The sequence below is a fragment of the Cardiocondyla obscurior genome, linkage group LG20 (genome assembly GCF_019399895.1).
Source record: "Cardiocondyla obscurior isolate alpha-2009 linkage group LG20, Cobs3.1, whole genome shotgun sequence".
Classification (NCBI taxonomy): domain Eukaryota; kingdom Metazoa; phylum Arthropoda; class Insecta; order Hymenoptera; family Formicidae; genus Cardiocondyla; species Cardiocondyla obscurior.
In genome coordinates, this window is record NC_091883.1 from 708,843 (window position 1) to 727,427 (window position 18,585).

Below are 18,585 nucleotides of genomic sequence, written 5' to 3' on the forward strand. Positions count from 1 at the left end.
CTCGACACAAATGTTTTATATATAGACAGTACTAACACTTTTTCTACACAATTTTGCAGCATATAAAGTGATTCAGAATAAGTATAGTGTCCGTGAAAAGACTATACTTGTTCTGAATTACCTTGTATAAATTGCAAAATATCTTGTCAGATTTTGGTATGTGGAAATCTGTAATAAATGTTATAATTCACGATACTGTTAAGTAAAAAGTATTTAATAAAATTATAGTGTTAATTTAAATCATATCGAGATGTTTTTCCATAGTTAAAATATGTTGGCAACACAACTTCTTCTTTATTATAATTCACGATACTGTTAAGTAAAAAGTATTTAATAAAATCATAGTGTTATTTTAAATCATTTCGAGACGTTTTTCCATAGTTAGAATATGTTGGCAACACGACTTCTTCTTCAGGAGATTGCAAATAATGTCGACTTAAATTGATAACAACCATAATACAACATAAAAGCAAAGGACCAAAAATTGTTCCTTCTATACCTAAACAAAAAATCCCACCCGCTATCGAAAGGCCCGTCAGGTAAGGATGTCCGCCACTGGAAATAAATAAAATACATGCAACAGAATACATGATTAAAAACACAGAGTGATCAATTTTATTTAATCAAGGTAAATTTGTTATAAATAAAAACTGACAAACAAAAATATTTTTCACAAAAATTACAAAATTTTAAAGAAGGCAGACCATAAGTATCATAAGCCGATACCATTTCAACTTTTACTAAATTACTAAAAAATTAATAAATATGTCTATTAAATTTTTGTCTTAGTGAATAAATGAGTCTGTACTAAAAATAATTGATATTGAAAGATAAAAAAAAATCTTAACTCAAAGTAGAACGTATTGTAAATTACACAAAAACGTGCCTTACTGTCATAATAAATTTGCTATTACGATTAAATCAAATCTCATACTGAAAGCAGCAACACGTATTAATCACGTATAAATTATAAAGCGATATATTTAACGTGATTTGATACCCCCCTCACTTTGGAGGAGTATATTGAAATAAAAACAATACATAACTACATAATTATTGTTTGTTCTTCATTAATTATAATAAATGTTGAAGTTATATTTTAGTTCATCTTGACTTTTTTTTTATTTTAATAATCGAGTTTTTTTAACAATAAAAATTATTATTAAACATTAAAATTTCAATGAAATTTGGATTCGAATCTTTAATCTCGGATTTATCTCTTAGAAATTTTGGGTAGTCAGATAAACGGATCATTATCAATCCTACTTTAAGATCAAATCGTTATCACTGTCTTATGTATCCTTTCGGTTTGCAATCTTTATTTAAAGTACTTTTAGCTGCTAGTGTCAGTTTAAAAAATTTTTGATTAAACTAAAATAAACCACCCTGTATATGTATATATTTGTATGTATTTATACATTAGAATATATAAAATACAATTATACCCTTTAATCTGTTTATAAAATTCCGTCACTACAATGCTGCAAGGAAGAAAGTGACAAAGAAAGAAGATGATAGCTATCATTGATCCACGAGTGAACCAAATTTCTATAGCAGCTGGGATGCAAGCGAAGTACGCATCCAAGAAAGGAACTGCTCCCAACATTGTCGCAAGAGCTGATGGTAAATAGACAATCTTCACTTGAAATAAATTGTGTGTGAACCACGTCCACATACCAAAAAAGGAAGCAAGTTTAAAGGTAGCTGCAAATACTCCGATTACTGCTTCTTGTAAAGCTACAGCAAACCTAGGTAATATTACTATTGTTTTTAAATATTTTCATCACGGACAATAGTATATTTTATGGCAGCAATGTATAAGTAAACATTAATAATAAAATATCATTATACAACAATGGTTAGAATCAGGCACATATTTCGAATTAATTTTTGAGGTGACGCCTACTTTCCCTCTATTACCGGTAGAAGATTGACGACCAAGCCACCGATCGTGCGTTAGATGTTATATTTCAAAGACATTCTTATATAAAAAATATGCTGGAACCTCTTATTATATTTATTAAGAAAATTTTGCTTTTTTGTTATATTATATATTTTATTTTCTATTTTTTTAATAAGTATACTTATTAAAAAACTTATTTAAAATAATTTATCAGCAAATGTACAGGATATCTCATAGTAAATTATCTCTTTTTCAGGAGTAGATACAAATTTTCAAGTTAGTTGAGCGTCTTGTGGCTGGTTTAAAGAGTACGAATATTAATAGAATGAGTAGATTTAAATAGTTAGTTTTAGTTTGAATTATTGTAAGCAGTGTACCCCGCAAAAATTCATTACACGATTACTAGTACTAGATTTGTAAACATTCATATTTCGGCTATTTTCGAAAAAAATACAATGTAATATAGAACTTTCTTATTCGTCTCCTTAAATTCTACTCACTCCCGAAAAAGAGATGGTTTAGAAAAGGACACCCGTGTACATTTTATGTAAATATTTTTGAAAATAATGTACAATTACTTACAATTTTATTACTATACATATGCATATCACTCAAGAATAATATTGTTGATACATATTTTTTTTAAAGAATTCTAAAATAAATCTATTTTAGTATTTTAAAAGTTTTAAAAATTAAATATGATGCTTGGTAAAAAAAGAAATTTTAACGACGATTTGATAAAAAGTTTAACTCTAATATACTTCTTATACAGCTTTGAAATAAAATACACTCGCGCGATTGACGGCTCAGCCATTAATTCTCGAGCAATAGTTAAAAGATAATAGACATCGCCTAAAAAATCTGTCTGAAATGTTTATTTAATTCTGAGGCTGTTATACAAAAATTAATTAACTCGTTTATACAAGTTGTCCCAGACATAACGAAAGGTCCTGGAAGGATAGATAGACCTGATCGAAACAAGTAGAAAAGTTCCCTACACGGAAAAAAAAGTAGCTGCCGTAACTAAATACGTGAAATATGTGAAAGACACAGTTTTGCTCTCATAGCAAATAGTTTTGCTGAACACAACGTATACGCTGTAGCTAAAAGAGTATCTAAGGTAACTACTTTGGTTAGCTATATCAACAAAATATGCTTAATAAAATGAATAAATAACGAATAAATAACGAACCAAAATAACATATTTTTCACCATTTCCCATAGTATAAACATATAAAGGAAAAGGATCAAACAAATTCTTATATTTAATCCGTAAAATATTTGTACTCTGGTCTTGTACTTTGCATGGTAACTCAGTTTGTGCACACCTGATAATCAAGAGTTTCACGTTAATTAGACGGTCTCCTAGGATATACGCGAAAGAAGCAAGAAAAATCACGAGGAATTTGTTTTTTTTTCTGTCTCATTTTAGTGTTACGGCCGGGTTCTTTTTTCCTTATTAAATTATGTGCTACACTTGTATAGGTTAGTTGCGGCAGCTACTTTTATCGCTGTATGATATATGTTACAATGTGATCACCACAGCCACGCATGTTTTGCTATTTTATTTGCATATTAGATACTGTATCAAACAGCTTTGCTGTGATTTATAAATTTATAGTTACGGCAGCAAATCGACTTTTAGCGAACCATAATTAGCTACGATAGCGAAATTTTTTTCTTTTGTGTACCATTTTGCAAAATTCTCAACCGTTATTAAAATGTATAAAATGCATAGGCGTAAGAACGACAAGAAAACTGATCATAAATAAGCTCGACAGGCGACGGTACCATTCCTAGCCATTCGCCTGTCGCGCTCACTCTCGCGCAGCTTCCTGGTTCTTACGCTTATACATATTATACAATTTAATTTTTTTTCTCAATAACAGTTGAGAATTTTACAAAATGGTAGAAGATTTTTCTACTTGTCTAAGTCAGTTCTATCTACCCTCTCATTATTCTTTGTTACTGGGACTTCCTGCATGTAGAGTGCTTGTAAATAAAAACATTTTTATAAAAACTAATAAGAAAAAATTGCTAAGTAAAAAATTAAAAAAATTATAAAACTTTGCATACATTTTGGGATGAATATTAAGTGAATTTAAAACTATTTGTAGCTGCCAATACCTTATTTTAAAAGGTGAAACTACCCTTCAAAGTTAAGATCGCTTTATACTTTTTTCAATATATCTCGGAAATTATTCGAAATATTGGAAAATATTTTATACAAAAATCATATAGTAAAAGCATTTCTATATAACTGTAAAAACAAAATTAAAAAAAAATTTTGTTAAAAAATTTTTTTTATTTTATTATTAGAGTTAAATAAAAATGTTTTTACCATTTAAACTTCTACACAAAACATTTTTTTGATATTTTAAATGAATTCTGAAATATAATAAAAAAAATATACAGCCGTTTTAACTTTAAAGAGTAATTTCACTTCTTGATATCGAAGATGAGCAGCTACTTATATTTCTTTAATTCATCTACTGTCCACTTTTAGATGTGTATAAAGTTTTATCAAAATTTAAATTCTTAGATGCTCAACGTTTTCTTGCGTCAGTAATGAAATATTCTACAATACGTTTAAATAAAAACTCTACATTGTAATTTCATCTAGATAAAGTACGTGGGAAAGGTTTTTTATCAATTAATTGTACACTTTTCATTTTTAACATTTTATTTTAATTTGCTGACATTACTCTGACAAATTATTAACTATATATTAAATTATTACATTAATTTTATTTATTTATTTAATTATGTGTAATTTTTAGTAATAGCTTTAAAGTAATAATTCAATGTAAAGTTAAGAATTTGTCGGAGTAATGCCAGCAAATAAAAATAAAACGTTAAAAATAAAACGTGAACAATTAATTGATAGAAAACCTTTCCCACAAACTTTATCTATATAAAACTACAACGTAAAGTTTTTATTTAAAAGTATTGTAGAATATTTTGTTGCTGATGCAAGGAAACATTGCACTTCCGAGAATTCAAATTTTAATCAAACTTTGTACACATATAAAGATAAACAATAGACGAATTCGAAAAATATATGTAGCTGCTCACATTTGGTTTCAAAAGGTGAAATCACTCTTCAACGTTAAAACGGCTTTATATTTTTTTCAATATAGCTCGAAATTTATTTGAAATATCAAAAAATGTTTTATACACAAGTTTTAATGGTTTAAACATTTCTTTTAACTACAGTAATAAAAAGAAAAAAAATATTTAACAAAAAATGTTTTTTTAATTTTGTATCTACAGTTATATAGAAATACTCTTACCATAAAACTTTTGTATAAAACATTTTTCAATAATTCAAATAATTTTCGAGATATATCGTAAAAAGTATAGAGCGGTCTTAACTTAAGGGTAGTTTTATCCTTAAAACGAATATCAGCAGCTACAATTACTTATTACATTCACTAATATTCATCCCTAAATGTGTGCAAAGTTTTAAAACTTTTTTAGTTTTTTACTCAGCAATATTCTCTTGTAAGATACAAATTAAATTTCAGATATTCTATAATTACCTATGACAACTGATAGGACTAAACATTGTTATCAATTCAATGGGTTTATAAGTTTTACCGCTTGAACTAAGCAAGTAAAATAAAGTTGTAAAAAACACAACCTGAAATAACAAATTATTATATTATGTGGCAAATTTTATATCATGCACTTTTTAATGGTAACTTTAAAAAAATGTTAATGCATACCATGCTGAGTACAAAATTCAATACCGCTGATCCACTCATAAGTACGATATAAAATAACTCTGTGAAAACTGTTAATATTACAGACATATTGCCTTTAATGATGCTCCAAAGAGAGTCAAGTACCGACATCAAAATGCCTATATTTTCTTTAGCAAAATTTTGAATGCCACTCATATTCAATAAATCTAAAAAGAAAAATGGCAGCTTATTATACATGAAAAAGTTCTTACTGTAATAAAATTAACATAATTTCACGTTAAAAAATTTTCAAAAAAATGTAAATAAGATTCAAAATGTTATTTAAAAAATTAATAAGATTGTTTTTATGTCCGCTCGAATAAAAAAAATTTTTATAAGTTTTAGAAATATATTAAACAATCATTAAATAAAAAAAATTTAATCTATACAGCCAAATTAGTTTTAGATATATAATTAAAGTATTAACCCCTTTTTATGATTAACAAACAAATTATTTAGTTTACTTATTAAACATAAAAAGAACTTAGATACTACTATAAATAGTATATGCAAACTTATAATTAATATTTTCTTGATAAACTTGATAAAGTTCTTTTTTTTATCTATTTTTTAGCATTCTAAATAATCATACAAATAAAAATTGTTTTTATTTTTTTAAATCTCAAGGTAACACAAAAACATGCTTACTAATCCTTCATTTTTTTCAAAACAAAGTATTTACGTAAAGGTGTTTTCCCAAAGCTTTCTTTGAAACTCTCCCAAACCGTATATACAGACGTAAAATTAACAGTAGGCCCCACGAGATTTGGGTCTACATTTGACATCATCCATGCTTGATAAAGACGATCCCAAAGTTCTAAAACCTTCTTCTCCAATTGTTCCGCTTTTACTGGCTCAAAATTTTTAACTAGATTTCGAATCTGAATTAAACGAATTGAATAACTAATAATTTAATATTTATAAGAGTAAAGTACAGTTTGAGATTTGTAAAAGCAAAATATACAAATTAACAAAATTAATCTTACTGCATCTGATATAGCACTTCGTCCATAGGTATAGGCATTGTCTAAAATACTGTTAACGGATTCTTCCCACTTTTCTGGAACCCAATCAATGTCAGGATTGTTCATTAAAGTGGAATTCAATATCTCACCAGTTACTCGAACAAGATGTAAACCTTCCGCGTAAATCTAATAGATAAATTAACAGTAGAATCGCCTGTCATGCATTTATATAACATTTATAAATGCGTGTCTGTTACATACCTGTATTGTGATAAAAATAGATGTGCAAGTGGTGAAAACAATCAAGCCAAGTATTACGAATGTGGTTGCTACCGCATTGACAGAATTTTTTAAAACGTCTTTTAATTTCTCACCTACAATAATGCTCACTTTATATAGACCTCTAATATTAGAGGGTACAAGTGCTTGATGTCGTTCAATGTACCATGATTTCAAAATTTGTATTATTGAGTGGCAATATTTGAATATTATTTCCCAAAAACAGAAATAATTGCCTAATTGCTTGATAATATAGTATAATAATGGAATTATTAAAATGTGTGCAATCCATTTGTGTTTCCACAGGAGCATACCAGCACACGCATATAGCGCTGCGTACATATATTTATCAGTATCAACCTCAGCGTCTTGTATATCTAAAGATGTTTGTAACTCGGCTCTTATTTTGCCAAGCAAATAACGATCACGTAATCCCATACGAGTTAAAGAATGAATATTACTTGCAGATTTATGTACGGGACTGACGTCTGTATCTAAAGATACTGACTTAACACTATGACTTAATGCGCCACTGCGAATTCTTTCGCTACTTGTTACATCAGTAGATATTGATTCCCTTATTTTTTCTTGAAAATGTATAGACATATCCATATTTTCATCTTTTTGAATACGTTTATTTGCCCATTTGTCATCTTCTGGCGAAATTGAACTATCCTCTTGTAAGCTTGGCAATAAATTATTTGTAAGAGCAAAATGTATTGCCTGGGAAAATGTTAAGTGCCTACCATTTATCTCTTGACTATCCATAATAAGTATCACTTCATAAATAAATCCTATTGCACACAGTATTTGCAGAGTAACAAAGACAAAAATTTGATAAGTGCCTGCTATGCTTGATAGATACATGCTGATGATGAACCATATCACAAAGGATGTATATCGAAATCCAGTGGAGTTTGATGGCGTCCAGTAAATATATAGAACTGTTAAGTAGCCAACAAGTACTGTAAACACCTGCAAAATAAAATACAATTAAATTTAACAAAAAAAAACTCAGGTTATTTATGTAGAAACAATATGTATATAGCGTTTAAGATTGCAAATAGAGAAACTGAATTTTTAATTAACGTGATGCTATTGGCATATTCGGCATGTTAATAATTTTTGACATATTCGATAAAATATATATTATTGAAATATTTATTATTAAAGTCATTGAATGGTTTGATATAATATTACAAGTACATTTTTAATAATATTTATAAAATATTAAGAGTTTTATAATAAAAGATTAAAACATTATCGGTTGTTTAATAGTTATCTTTTAAGAGAAAAAACAAACAAGATTACATAAATAACAAATATAACAAATAAACACAGGTTCCTTGCAGTTAAACTGGTTACACAGACAATGATATACTTCAAACTTACAATTGAAGGTCAATGAAAATTAATATCTATTCAAATATGTTAATATTAACTGAGGATATTTAATTTTTTAATAAATATTTTTAAAACTTAAAATCCTCTACAATACGTACACAATTCCTAATAAAAATATCCTATTATTATAAATTTATTTTTTGTACATTATAAATATCTAATCGTATAATATAAATATATTACAATTTCGATTTAATATTGAAAAAATATCAACACTTTTTTTGTTAATTTTTAAGATAACAATGATATTATAACAAAGTACGACAGTACGCAGTTTATACAATAGTATAAAATAAGATGTAAATATCTATTTTCTGTTTATATGCATTCCACTTGCAATCTAATGCCATATACATAGTCATAATAAAATAAATATATAGGTACCATAAAAGAATTGCACATCAAAATGAAAAATCCAGATATAGCAGTGAAAATATGGATTATCTTCCAAGCAAGACACATAATTACATTAGGGGTGTAATGATACACACCCGCTGTCAGTAATGTCAATAATACCACCCACATAATATACTTGGCACGTGTCCATAAAAAAGAACCTATTTTCACGGAAATATTATCGAATATATACACAGGTAACAAACTAACATTGACGATCAATGGAATTCGAGACTCTTCCATTTCAGTGAATAATGATTGGACTGCTGTAACCAGCGAGCACTTAAAAGGAAAAAGAACAGAACCGCATAACAGGGCCCAGATCAAAGGCTTAATAAAAGGATTCAAGACAATATAAAGACCGTAGCCGGCACTCGAGGCAAGACACAAGAAGAATAATGCAACAGCATTGTAGATTCCTTGCTTTAAAGCTTTTTCTTGACCTATGCTGAATCCCGAAAGCATATTTAAGAGGTTATCCATCGGTGAGCGGACATTCTCCATCGTTATATAGCTTTTATATACGTAAGTTATTTTTAATCTATTAAATTTGGTTATTTTATATTATTATAACTTAAATTATTACATTGTTCTATTATACTATTAATTATTATGTTACACGAAGTTGACGACTAGATTGCACGCACTGAAATATAATAGTACTAGAACAGAGAGCTGAACTTTCGATCGCGGCCGGCCACGCGTACAGATGCAGAGGCTCGTCCGTGTGAAGCCAGCGCTTCGGCTGCCGTCGAATAGAGGAAAAGGTCAGAGCTATACACTATCTGTCCTACTCTTTCGCGACGTCGTTGGTAACTCGGTAGTCTCGGTATCGCGCAAGCATGATGGAAACCGCTCGAATTCGAACGGCTACTCTTATTTGCCATGTACTATGAAACTTACCATGTTACCATTATTACCATGTAAAATAAAAATTGAAAATAAATAAATTATTATTCATAAAGAATCCTTCTTTTTACAAACTAAATCACTTTTATCTCATAAGTTAGCAGTACGAAATAAGCAGAGTTAATTTTTATAAATTTGTAGCTAATTTGTTGTTAAAAAGTAATTGGCAAAGAAAAAGTTCGTTACTCTCTGCTTTAATTATTATACATTTTTTAAATAATATTCAAGTAAAAGAAGATGAAGTTGGTCGCAAAGAAATTTAGTCGAGATAACGCGTTGTTGCTTATTTATCGCTAAATATTTGCCAAAGGAAAATATTAAATTGCTATTTTCTTTTCTTAGTTAACAAATTGATATTTTCTACGTAAACGCTCGTTATTAGGTAACGGTTGTTGCTCTCGATTCGGGGTTTCAGATATTTTGTTTAAAAATTGAAAAGAAGTCATTTCAATTGTTTAAACAATTTTTTTACAAAATTAGTTACTCATCGGATTCGGTCGCCGGACGATGTTGCGAGTGACATAGTATAGTCTTTTCTTCAATATTAACATTTTTGCTAGTTAACAAATGGATATCTCCGAGATCGAGTGTCCGACTTTTATAATTTTTTTTTTTAACAACGTTACAGCATCGTCCGACGACCGAATCCGATGAGTGACTTTTTGCAAAAATTATTTAAACAGTTTAAACATTTTCACGATGTAAAATTGCAATACTCAAATTCGGCGATGCATTATATGAAACCGAGAATAAAAATAATTTGTTAATTCGCAAAGCTTGCTATAATTTCCCTGTTATTAGTCAAAATCCTAGACCTAGTACGCGTGTAAAATGTCGCAAAAACGAGGATTATCAATCCGCGGCGTGCGGCGTTGTCTGCTCAACGAATTCGCTGCTGTCCACCGTTGCCGTTTCGCTTAGCCGAGTAATGCCTAGCCGATACTTTGCTTTTTCGATCTGTTCGCCGCCCGCCGCCCTCCGCCCTCCGCCCTCCGCCCTCCGCCCGCTGTTAACCACTTGTTGCCCATGCTGATTATTCAGTTTTTTATTGAAAGTAAATTTCGATAATGTATAAGATAAAGGTTAATTAAAATAAGATGCTGAAATGTAGAAAAAACAAATAAAGTTTACTTTTTTTTTTAATTTATTTAAAAAATTAATTTTTTCGAAATCGGAAATGTACAGAAATCGCATATGTTCTTTGCACAAAAAGATATAACGTTTTTTTTGTATTATAACAAAACGATCGTGCCTTCACAAAAGTCATATTAATTTTTTTCCTCATAGAATCGAACGTTAGATGGTTTTAATTATTATTGGTGTTAGCGATAAACGACGAGTTTAAACAGTTGAAATAAATAATACCCGGAGGAAAGAGAAGGGTAAGCAGATCCCTTTGTTCGACTCTATATAAAAGAAGGATCGTTTTCATAACGCGAATTATAGTTAAAGGTGTCAAACAACAAGTATATTTGTGGTTAAAAAATGTCGCGTAAGTATTTTATTATATATTCTTATTATAATATTTAAACGTTTCTGGTTTTAAATAGATGTTTTATTTAATTATAATTTTTTTTTTCCAGAAGAAGATTTACACTTAAGCGAGGAGGAAATGTTGCTAGATCTGAACATTAATGACACGCCGCCGCGCTCCTCGATATCAGTTCAATCGCTGGCTGCTCAATTGAAAAACCAAGAAAAAATTATTGAGCAGCTGGCGGAGAACCAAAAAAAGATGATGGACATTATGCAAAGTCAACAACCACAGCAGCAACAACAGCAACAATTGCAGCAGCAGCAGTCAGAGCAGCAAAAATCGGAAGAAGCTGCTGGCAGTGACCAACCCCCACTGAGGGGTAGAAAAATGTGTAAGTTATTTTTATTTTAAGTATTTATAACTTATGCGCGCACGCACGTACGCACACACACACACAAATTTGTATTTTTTTTTATTACAGATTCTAGAAGAGGACACGGACGTGGAAAAAGCCGCGCCGGATGGTACGAAAGAAATTGGGGAAGAGGAGGAAGAGGAGGAAGACGAAAAGGAGGAAGAAGAGAAAGAGGTGGTCGCGGCGACTTCCACGTCAATTATTATTTTTAAATTCAATTTTTTTTTATTAATTTATTTTTTATTTATTTATTTATTTAATTATTAAAATTAATTTTTTTAAATTTTTTGACGAAATTGTAAAATGAATTTTTTTATATTTTTAATGTATTTTTTTTTATTTTATATTTATATATAATTTATTTAAAAAATTAATTTTTTTTTTATATTGTAATTGACAAATTAACGACAAAATAAAAATGTTTTTATTGCTACTTCATGTATTTTTTTTATTTTATAACAACCTTCGCGTAAAACACAAATATTAAGCTCGAGATATTTAAATAAAAAAAAGCGAAAAAAATTTTTTCTCTTATTGCAATTTTAAAGTAACTGTTAACGCGATAATTACAACATTAATTTTGAGACAAAAAGATGAGGTCAGATAGGTACATCGGCATTGACGGGAAACGGTGTATATAAACAGCCTAGCTAGGCAATGCGATAACAGCGGTCGATAGATAACATAGTTTAGCGAAAAAGACCGAAACACTTACACATTACCGAGGAGGTTATTGACCGTTTCAAAATAATTCAAAACAAAGAAATTTAGCGAAATTTTTTGTCTCAGCGCCGATATTAATAGCGGAGTATCAACGTGCGAGAGTCAGGGTCGTAAAAAAAAAATACCTATCTACACTTTTAACTTATTATCTATCGCGTGCGAGAGAGAAAAAGAGAGAGAGAGAGAGAGAGAGAGAGAGAGAGAGCGCTTATATCACTCATACTACATATATAATCATTCATTTCTCATTCATTTCTGGATTTCCGCTTTCGACGTTTTTTCATTAACCATACTTTTGTTCGAGCATTTAATTAATTACGCGTTTTTTTTTTATTAACGACAAGCGAAAGACGTTTGATATAAAAACAAGTATAATGTAAACGCGCGATGACTCACGAGTTATTATTGTCTACCGCGAGAAAATAAGATAAAAATGAACAAGTGTCGACCAAATACTAATAAGATCAAAATATATAATTAACACCGGCAGCAATCAATCCAATAAACACATTCTAACAACGACAATTAAAAACAGCGTTCAAATTTTTTTATTTCTCCTTTTTATAAAATAGTCTAATAATTAAATAAACTATATAATTGTTAATAATTTGTATAAACATGTAAAAACATTAAAAAAATAAAAAAGTTACATAGGCCTGACTCGAACTAGCGATCCTGCGCTTACTAGACCAGAGCTGTCCGCGCTGGACTACCACGCTGCTTCAAAAATAAGTCTAACTTATCTAACTCTCGGTACTTCAATACATCGCAAATGTTTAAACTCGATTTTCTTTTTTTATTTTAGAGAAGCGCATCGAATGGCTTTACAATATTAATGTAGAAACACCAATTTTCAAACTCTGCAAATTTGAATAAAATCAGTGTTTCGTTGAGCGCGATCTCCCCTTGTTAATAATATACAGGATGATCAGTGGACGGAGTTAAAAATAGTAGATATAACTAATCGAATTAAGACAAAAAATCTTTTACCATTTAAAAAAATTCTGAATTTCCGAGAAAAAAAATTAAATTTATGTACTCGTAAGAGCGGCAAAGAAGCGTGGGCTGAGTGAGCGCGCGATAGACAGCGGCGTGTATATCTTAAAGGTGATGGACGGAATCAGCGCGCGGCGAGCGAGACGAAGCGACAACGCGCGTTGTCACTTCATTTCGCTCGCGTGTCGTCACATCGTCTCGCTCGCGCGTTGTCTCCTTGTTTCGCTCACCGCGCGCTGATTCCGTCCATCACCTTTAAGATATACACGCCGCTGTCTATCGCGCGCTCACTCAGCCCACGCTTCTTTGCCGCTCTTACGAGTACATAAATTTAATTTTTTTTCTCGGAAATTCAGAATTTTTTTGAATGGTAAAAGATTTTTTGTCTTAATTCGATTAGTTATATCTACTATTTTTAACTCCGTCCACTGATCTGGGACACCCTGTATGTTTAAATAAAATTTAGTTTTTTTTAGGCTCTAAAATTTGTCTCCCTTCCTCGTTAGCTCTTATCATTTGATTAACATTGGTTATTCAAATCGATAAGATTACCAGGCATCACCACGTGGAGGTGAGGATAGGAATTGAGAAAAAACTATACGACGATAAAAGTTATGTTCGAGTAGACACTGTTAGTATTATTAATGTGAAAGCAACGCATTGCATTATTGTTATTCATATCATTATTAACAACAAAAATAAAATGCATAACTTTTTTATATAACAATAGTAATGTCTTCTCAAAAACAACCAAAGTCGTGTATTATGCTTTTACTACCCCTTTGAAACCCAAAAAATATAGTGTCTCTTACAGACATGGTGTCTCTTACAGACATGGTGTCTCTTAGGCTGCCGTTACATGGAGCGTAACTTGCGTGATGGCGTATTCTGCGTACCTATCGTCAACCAATCACGTCTTGCTAGTTACTTTTCGCGCTTTACGCCCAAAATTCATACGCCAAAGTTTGCACGAACTGCGTAACAGCGTGTCTGTACATGTATTAGTAAAAAACGTAACTGTCAGTAAAGAATAGACTCTGTTCAAAGATATATTTTAATTAAAAAAAAAAAATATGAATAAAGACGAAATAAGAGTAAGTAAAAAGTAGTTTTTTTAATTTATTAATTTATCTTAAACACTATCGCTTATATTAATATTTTTGGGTATGCTGCTTGCATTTTTTTATACTGTTTGCTTTTTCTCTTTTTCAATGCTGCATGTTTGAACACTTTCAGCATAAATGTGGATATTGTGGATGGATTTTTCGGTTTTCTACTAATTTTCTTGAGCATGATTGTTTTAAACATTACATTGAAGGTGAAGACAAAATCTTTGTTGATGAGAACTATGTTGTAACATTATGTACGTTTTTCTTCTTTTATTTGTTATTTATATATAATTGTCTTATAATAATTAAATATATATTATTTAATAATTGAATATCTATATTTAATAATTACAGATGGAGCAAAGGCCACAGAAAGCCCGGCAAATGATAGTTTGGATGAACTTTTAATTGGTGCAGTGAAGACTAGAAAAGCGCTGTACGATTTTAGATTACCTGCAGCAACCAGAACTAATTTACGAAAAAACTCTTTATGGAAAGAAGTTTCTAATCTTTTAGGAGGTATTGTACAAATATTTAATACACATTATGTGTAGATATTTCATATGTTACAAATGTATTATTAATTTAATAATTGAATTTTTTAGGAGCTCTTAATCCCGAAGAAGCAAAAGCTCGTTGGAAATATTTGAGGGACAATTATCTGAAAGCACGCAAAAAGATGAAAAGCTACATTCCTAGTGGGTCAGACTCTGCAGCTGTTAACGTAAAAAAAACGAAATTTAGATTTTATGATATGATGGCGTTTTTAAGCGATGTTTTGGAAACACGGCAGTAAGTTCTTTTTTATATATAAACTTTTATATCTTTGTTGTAATGTTAAAATGTTAATGATAAGATTTTCTTTCAGGACTGTGAGTTCATTGTCAGATTTGACAAACGTGAATTATGAAACGCCACATGAAGAAAATGCAGATCTTTTTCAATCACGTATTACGATTCAGGAATCATTTCAGGAATTAATGTTAAGTCCAACTATTCAAGAAATTTCCACAAGCAGCAGTTCTTCACAAAATATCAATGAGACATCTAAAATACCAGTTAAAAATACAAGTAGATACTTAACTAAATATATTTACATTACTATTACATTATTAAATATAATACAATAAAAGTTTTGCACATAGTAAAATACGTGTCGCTAACAAAAACATTACTTAACATTCTTTTAGAACGATTCCGCCGAGCCGAGCCAAATGATGATGAACCCGAATGGCCGAGCCGAGAATCGAAAAGTAAGTCTTTCTCATTTATTCCATTACAAAATGTCTAATATATTATTTGAAAATTATTTTTACAGCGATCATTGTATTATATACATTTTATACAAATAATTATGTTTCAAAAAATAAAAGTGAAGGGCAGTTAGAAGCAGCTCTTTTAAAAGCCCTGGAAGTGCTACCACCTGCACAGACCATTGATCCGCCAAACACTTTCTTGTTACATTTGGGAGAGATGATGCAGAAGTTGCCTCTTCTCGAGAGAATGCGGGTAGAAATAGATATTTTTAAATTGGTTGCGGATAAATTAGAAAGTTGCAGTAACTACTAGTACTAAGTAAAAAGTTTTGCATTTATTATTATGACGTACATAGTATTAAGTTTATTATTGTTTATATTTTAATTATATCTTTATTGAACGTTCGTTCAATATTTTCGTTTCTAATGTTTCTTCTTCTGGACATCCGGGTTGGCAAACGAGAAGACCTTTTTCCATTTGTTGAATATACTCGTTGCATGTAGAATAACTAAAATAAAACATTTTTAATTTAGAAATATTGCTTACTTGTTTAAAACAGAGTTAATATTAAACTTGAAATTATTCATACTGAGTGTTTAACGCTTTTTCTTTAGCTTGAAGAAAACCTTGACTTGGTATAAGATCCCCAATACTGAGAGAAATTTCTCTCTCAAAATTAAAATAATTTGTTATTCTGGTTAAACGCCACATGGCTGTAATAGCAACATCCTCACCCCAGTCACGTAATAAAACGTAAAATAATAATAATAATAATTTAATAATAATAATAATAATAATTTAATAATAATAATAATAATAATTTAATAATAATAATAATAATAATTTAATAATTAAATTAGAAATAATTTATCGCTAGCAAAACTAATGCTTCTGCTCTAGCTTCTTCAGTTTGCGTCGCTGCTATAAATAATAATAACATAGTGATATTACAGTGATAATATAGTAATAATATAGTGATGTATAAGAAATTAATAAAATACTCACATAAGTAACGTAAAACTCGATTAAAAGTCATTTTGCAATACTTTTTCCCATTGCCAGGGCAATGCTCCTGCGTTCTCAAAATATGTAGCAAAGTAATTTCGGATTTGATAAGCAGAATTATCTTTGTTCCTTAAAACAAATGGACGAGTGTTCTCTTGCAAAGCGCCATTTACAATTTGATCCTCAGTAGTAACATGCGTATAACGTCTGTAGTGATTTGACAATTTGTTTTCGTTTAAAATAATAAAGTTATGTAAGCAAACAGTTGCCTGAATAATTTTCTCTGCTGTGGAGACGGATGCTATTATGGCTCGACGATAGATTCGCCATTTCGCTGCCAATATACCGAACGCACTTTCAATTACTCTCCGTGCTCGACTGAGACGATAGTTGAATACCTGTATAAATATAAATATTAATAAGTACATAAATATTTAAAAATACAATAATACATGCATGTAAGAGTTCAAAATATCTGTTTTTCACGTCTTTAATACCTTTTTTTGACGGTTTAAATGTTTGCTTCGTGGATATGGCCGCATCATATAATTTGTTAGAGCAAATGCTTCATCCGCAACTAGTACAAATGGTATTGCTGGACCAGATATTTCAATTGATTTCGGCTCTGGTAAATTGAGATCTTTGTTTTCAAATCGCTGACCGAAAATTGAATTTGAAAAGATTCCGCCATCGCTCTGTCGTCCTTCTGCACCGATATCTACTAGTGTAAAACAATAATCAGCATCACAAACCGCTAATAAATTAATGCTGTGATGTCCTTTGTAGTTGTAAAAAGTTGAGCCACTGTGGGAGGTGACTGAAATAAAAACAATTAAATTATTTACATATTATACAATAACTATAAATATTAAGTATATTATATTTAAACTCACCTGAATTTGTACGTGTTTCCCGTCTATCGCACCTATACAGTGTGGAAAATTCCACTTTATTGCAAAATTATTTGCAATTTTCAGCCAGTTTTCTTCTTTTACATCAGGAAAAACTAATTTCTGTAAAGTGTTCCACAATTCTTCGCACGTCTCCGAAATAATTTTTGATACTGTGCATACTGCGACTCGAAAAGAATAAGATATCGAAGTCATACTATCACCAGATGCTAGGTAACGTAGGCATATTAGAAGCCTAGTACGACTTGATATTGGATCTCGAATACAATATTGTTTTTCTATGTGTGGTCCAACAATACTAAGTAATAGCTCAAAGGTTTCTGGATACATTCTACAATAATTGTAGAACATTTCAGGATCATTAAATGTCATTTCTTTGACCAGATTATCGCTGGAACCTTGTAAAAATCTTTGTCTCGCTGTAAAAATTGGGCGTACCCATGTTCTGCGAGAATGTTTTTTATTTTTTTTTAATAACTTCCATAATGTTATTAAAATTATTAATTGACGTCTGTCAACTTGTTTATAACATATTTTCTTTCTGCACATTCTCAATCGTTTCCATATTAAAAATAATATCGTGCTGGATATTACTGAATCCATTGTTGATATTAAAGTACGCTTCGTATACCTGTTAAAATGTACCAAATTAATATTGTATCAGTAACGTTGATAACAAAGAGCAATTTAAGAGATTACTCACCTTGAATGGCAACGCTACTGCTTAAAGAATTTTCTATCAGCACTTCGCCATGTTCGCTCTCTTCAATGAGATAATAAACAATGCTCACACATTCCGTTCACATACACAACTGTACAGAATTCTTCTTTTACATGGAGCGTATTTTGCGCACGCGTAACTTTATGGGACCCAGTCAAAAATTTCTTTAACATTTCTCTAACAGAAACTCTAAGCAGCTATTGGCTGTAATAATTCCGCCGCATACGCTTTATAGACAAAGTACGCTCCATGTAAAAGTAGGGTCTTAAAACAGCGCAACGTATTTTAAAAGTTACCAGATACGCAGGCTACGCTTAACGCACGTTACGCTCCATGTAACGGCAGCCTTACAGACATGGTGTCTCTTAC

The 18,585-nt window shown here is 30.3% G+C and overlaps 3 protein-coding genes across 4 annotated transcripts; 1 reads left to right on the plus strand and 2 right to left on the minus strand.

Annotated features, from left to right (window-relative positions):
* Positions 1-195: 195 nt before the first annotated feature.
* Positions 196-9,383, minus strand: LOC139110294 (transmembrane protein 245). Its single transcript, XM_070669943.1, has 8 exons — positions 8,682-9,383; positions 6,876-7,868; positions 6,636-6,800; positions 6,332-6,530; positions 5,632-5,816; positions 5,446-5,546; positions 1,446-1,748; positions 196-555 (listed from the first exon to the last, which is right to left on the minus strand). Exons 1-8 carry the CDS (start codon positions 9,195-9,197, stop codon positions 348-350), a joined length of 2,670 nt encoding a protein of 889 aa, XP_070526044.1. The 5' UTR covers positions 9,198-9,383; the 3' UTR covers positions 196-347.
* A 4,940-nt stretch (positions 9,384-14,323) lies between these two features.
* LOC139110389 (uncharacterized) lies at positions 14,324-15,891 on the plus strand. 2 transcript variants are annotated; one of them, XM_070670145.1, is made up of 6 exons: positions 14,324-14,576; positions 14,677-14,841; positions 14,928-15,114; positions 15,191-15,393; positions 15,513-15,575; positions 15,696-15,840. In XM_070670145.1, exons 1-6 carry the CDS (start codon positions 14,432-14,434, stop codon positions 15,707-15,709), a joined length of 777 nt encoding a protein of 258 aa, XP_070526246.1. In that variant the 5' UTR covers positions 14,324-14,431; the 3' UTR covers positions 15,710-15,840. The 2 variants fall into 2 exon arrangements, with proteins under 2 accessions (XP_070526246.1, XP_070526245.1); XM_070670144.1 differs by having other exon boundaries at positions 14,326-14,576; positions 15,641-15,891.
* A 686-nt stretch (positions 15,892-16,577) lies between these two features.
* On the minus strand, positions 16,578-18,340 carry LOC139110392 (uncharacterized). Its single transcript, XM_070670148.1, has 4 exons — positions 18,199-18,340; positions 17,474-18,126; positions 17,082-17,401; positions 16,578-16,982 (listed from the first exon to the last, which is right to left on the minus strand). The coding sequence occupies exons 2-4, from the start codon at positions 18,096-18,098 to the stop codon at positions 16,605-16,607; spliced, it is 1,323 nt and encodes a 440-aa protein (XP_070526249.1). The 5' UTR covers positions 18,099-18,126; positions 18,199-18,340; the 3' UTR covers positions 16,578-16,604.
* Positions 18,341-18,585: the final 245 nt, after the last annotated feature.

What these genes read in the sequence shown, in the direction of transcription:
- LOC139110294 (XM_070669943.1), bottom strand. Translation starts at nt 9,197, where the DNA reads ATGGAGAATGTCCGCTCACCGATGGATAACCTCTTAAATATGCTTTCG. An exon ending in GAAGTGCTATATCAGATGCA is followed by an intron (nt 6,531 to 6,635) that starts GTAAGATTAATT and finishes CGTTTAATTCAG; the next exon opens with ATTCGAAATCTAGTTAAAAA. An exon ending in CTTTGGGAAAACACCTTTAC is followed by an intron (nt 5,817 to 6,331) that starts GTAAATACTTTG and finishes TTTTCTTTTTAG; the next exon opens with ATTTATTGAATATGAGTGGC.
- LOC139110392 (XM_070670148.1), bottom strand. Translation starts at nt 18,098, where the DNA reads ATGGATTCAGTAATATCCAGCACGATATTATTTTTAATATGGAAACGA. An exon ending in ACACGTACAAATTCAGGTGA is followed by an intron (nt 17,402 to 17,473) that starts GTTTAAATATAA and finishes TTTTTATTTCAG; the next exon opens with TCACCTCCCACAGTGGCTCA. An exon ending in ATTTAAACCGTCAAAAAAAG is followed by an intron (nt 16,983 to 17,081) that starts GTATTAAAGACG and finishes ATATTTATACAG; the next exon opens with GTATTCAACTATCGTCTCAG.
- LOC139110389 (XM_070670144.1), top strand. Translation starts at nt 14,432, where the DNA reads ATGTTTGAACACTTTCAGCATAAATGTGGATATTGTGGATGGATTTTT. An exon ending in AGTTTCTAATCTTTTAGGAG is followed by an intron (nt 14,842 to 14,927) that starts GTATTGTACAAA and finishes TGAATTTTTTAG; the next exon opens with GAGCTCTTAATCCCGAAGAA. An exon ending in AATACCAGTTAAAAATACAA is followed by an intron (nt 15,394 to 15,512) that starts GTAGATACTTAA and finishes ACATTCTTTTAG; the next exon opens with AACGATTCCGCCGAGCCGAG.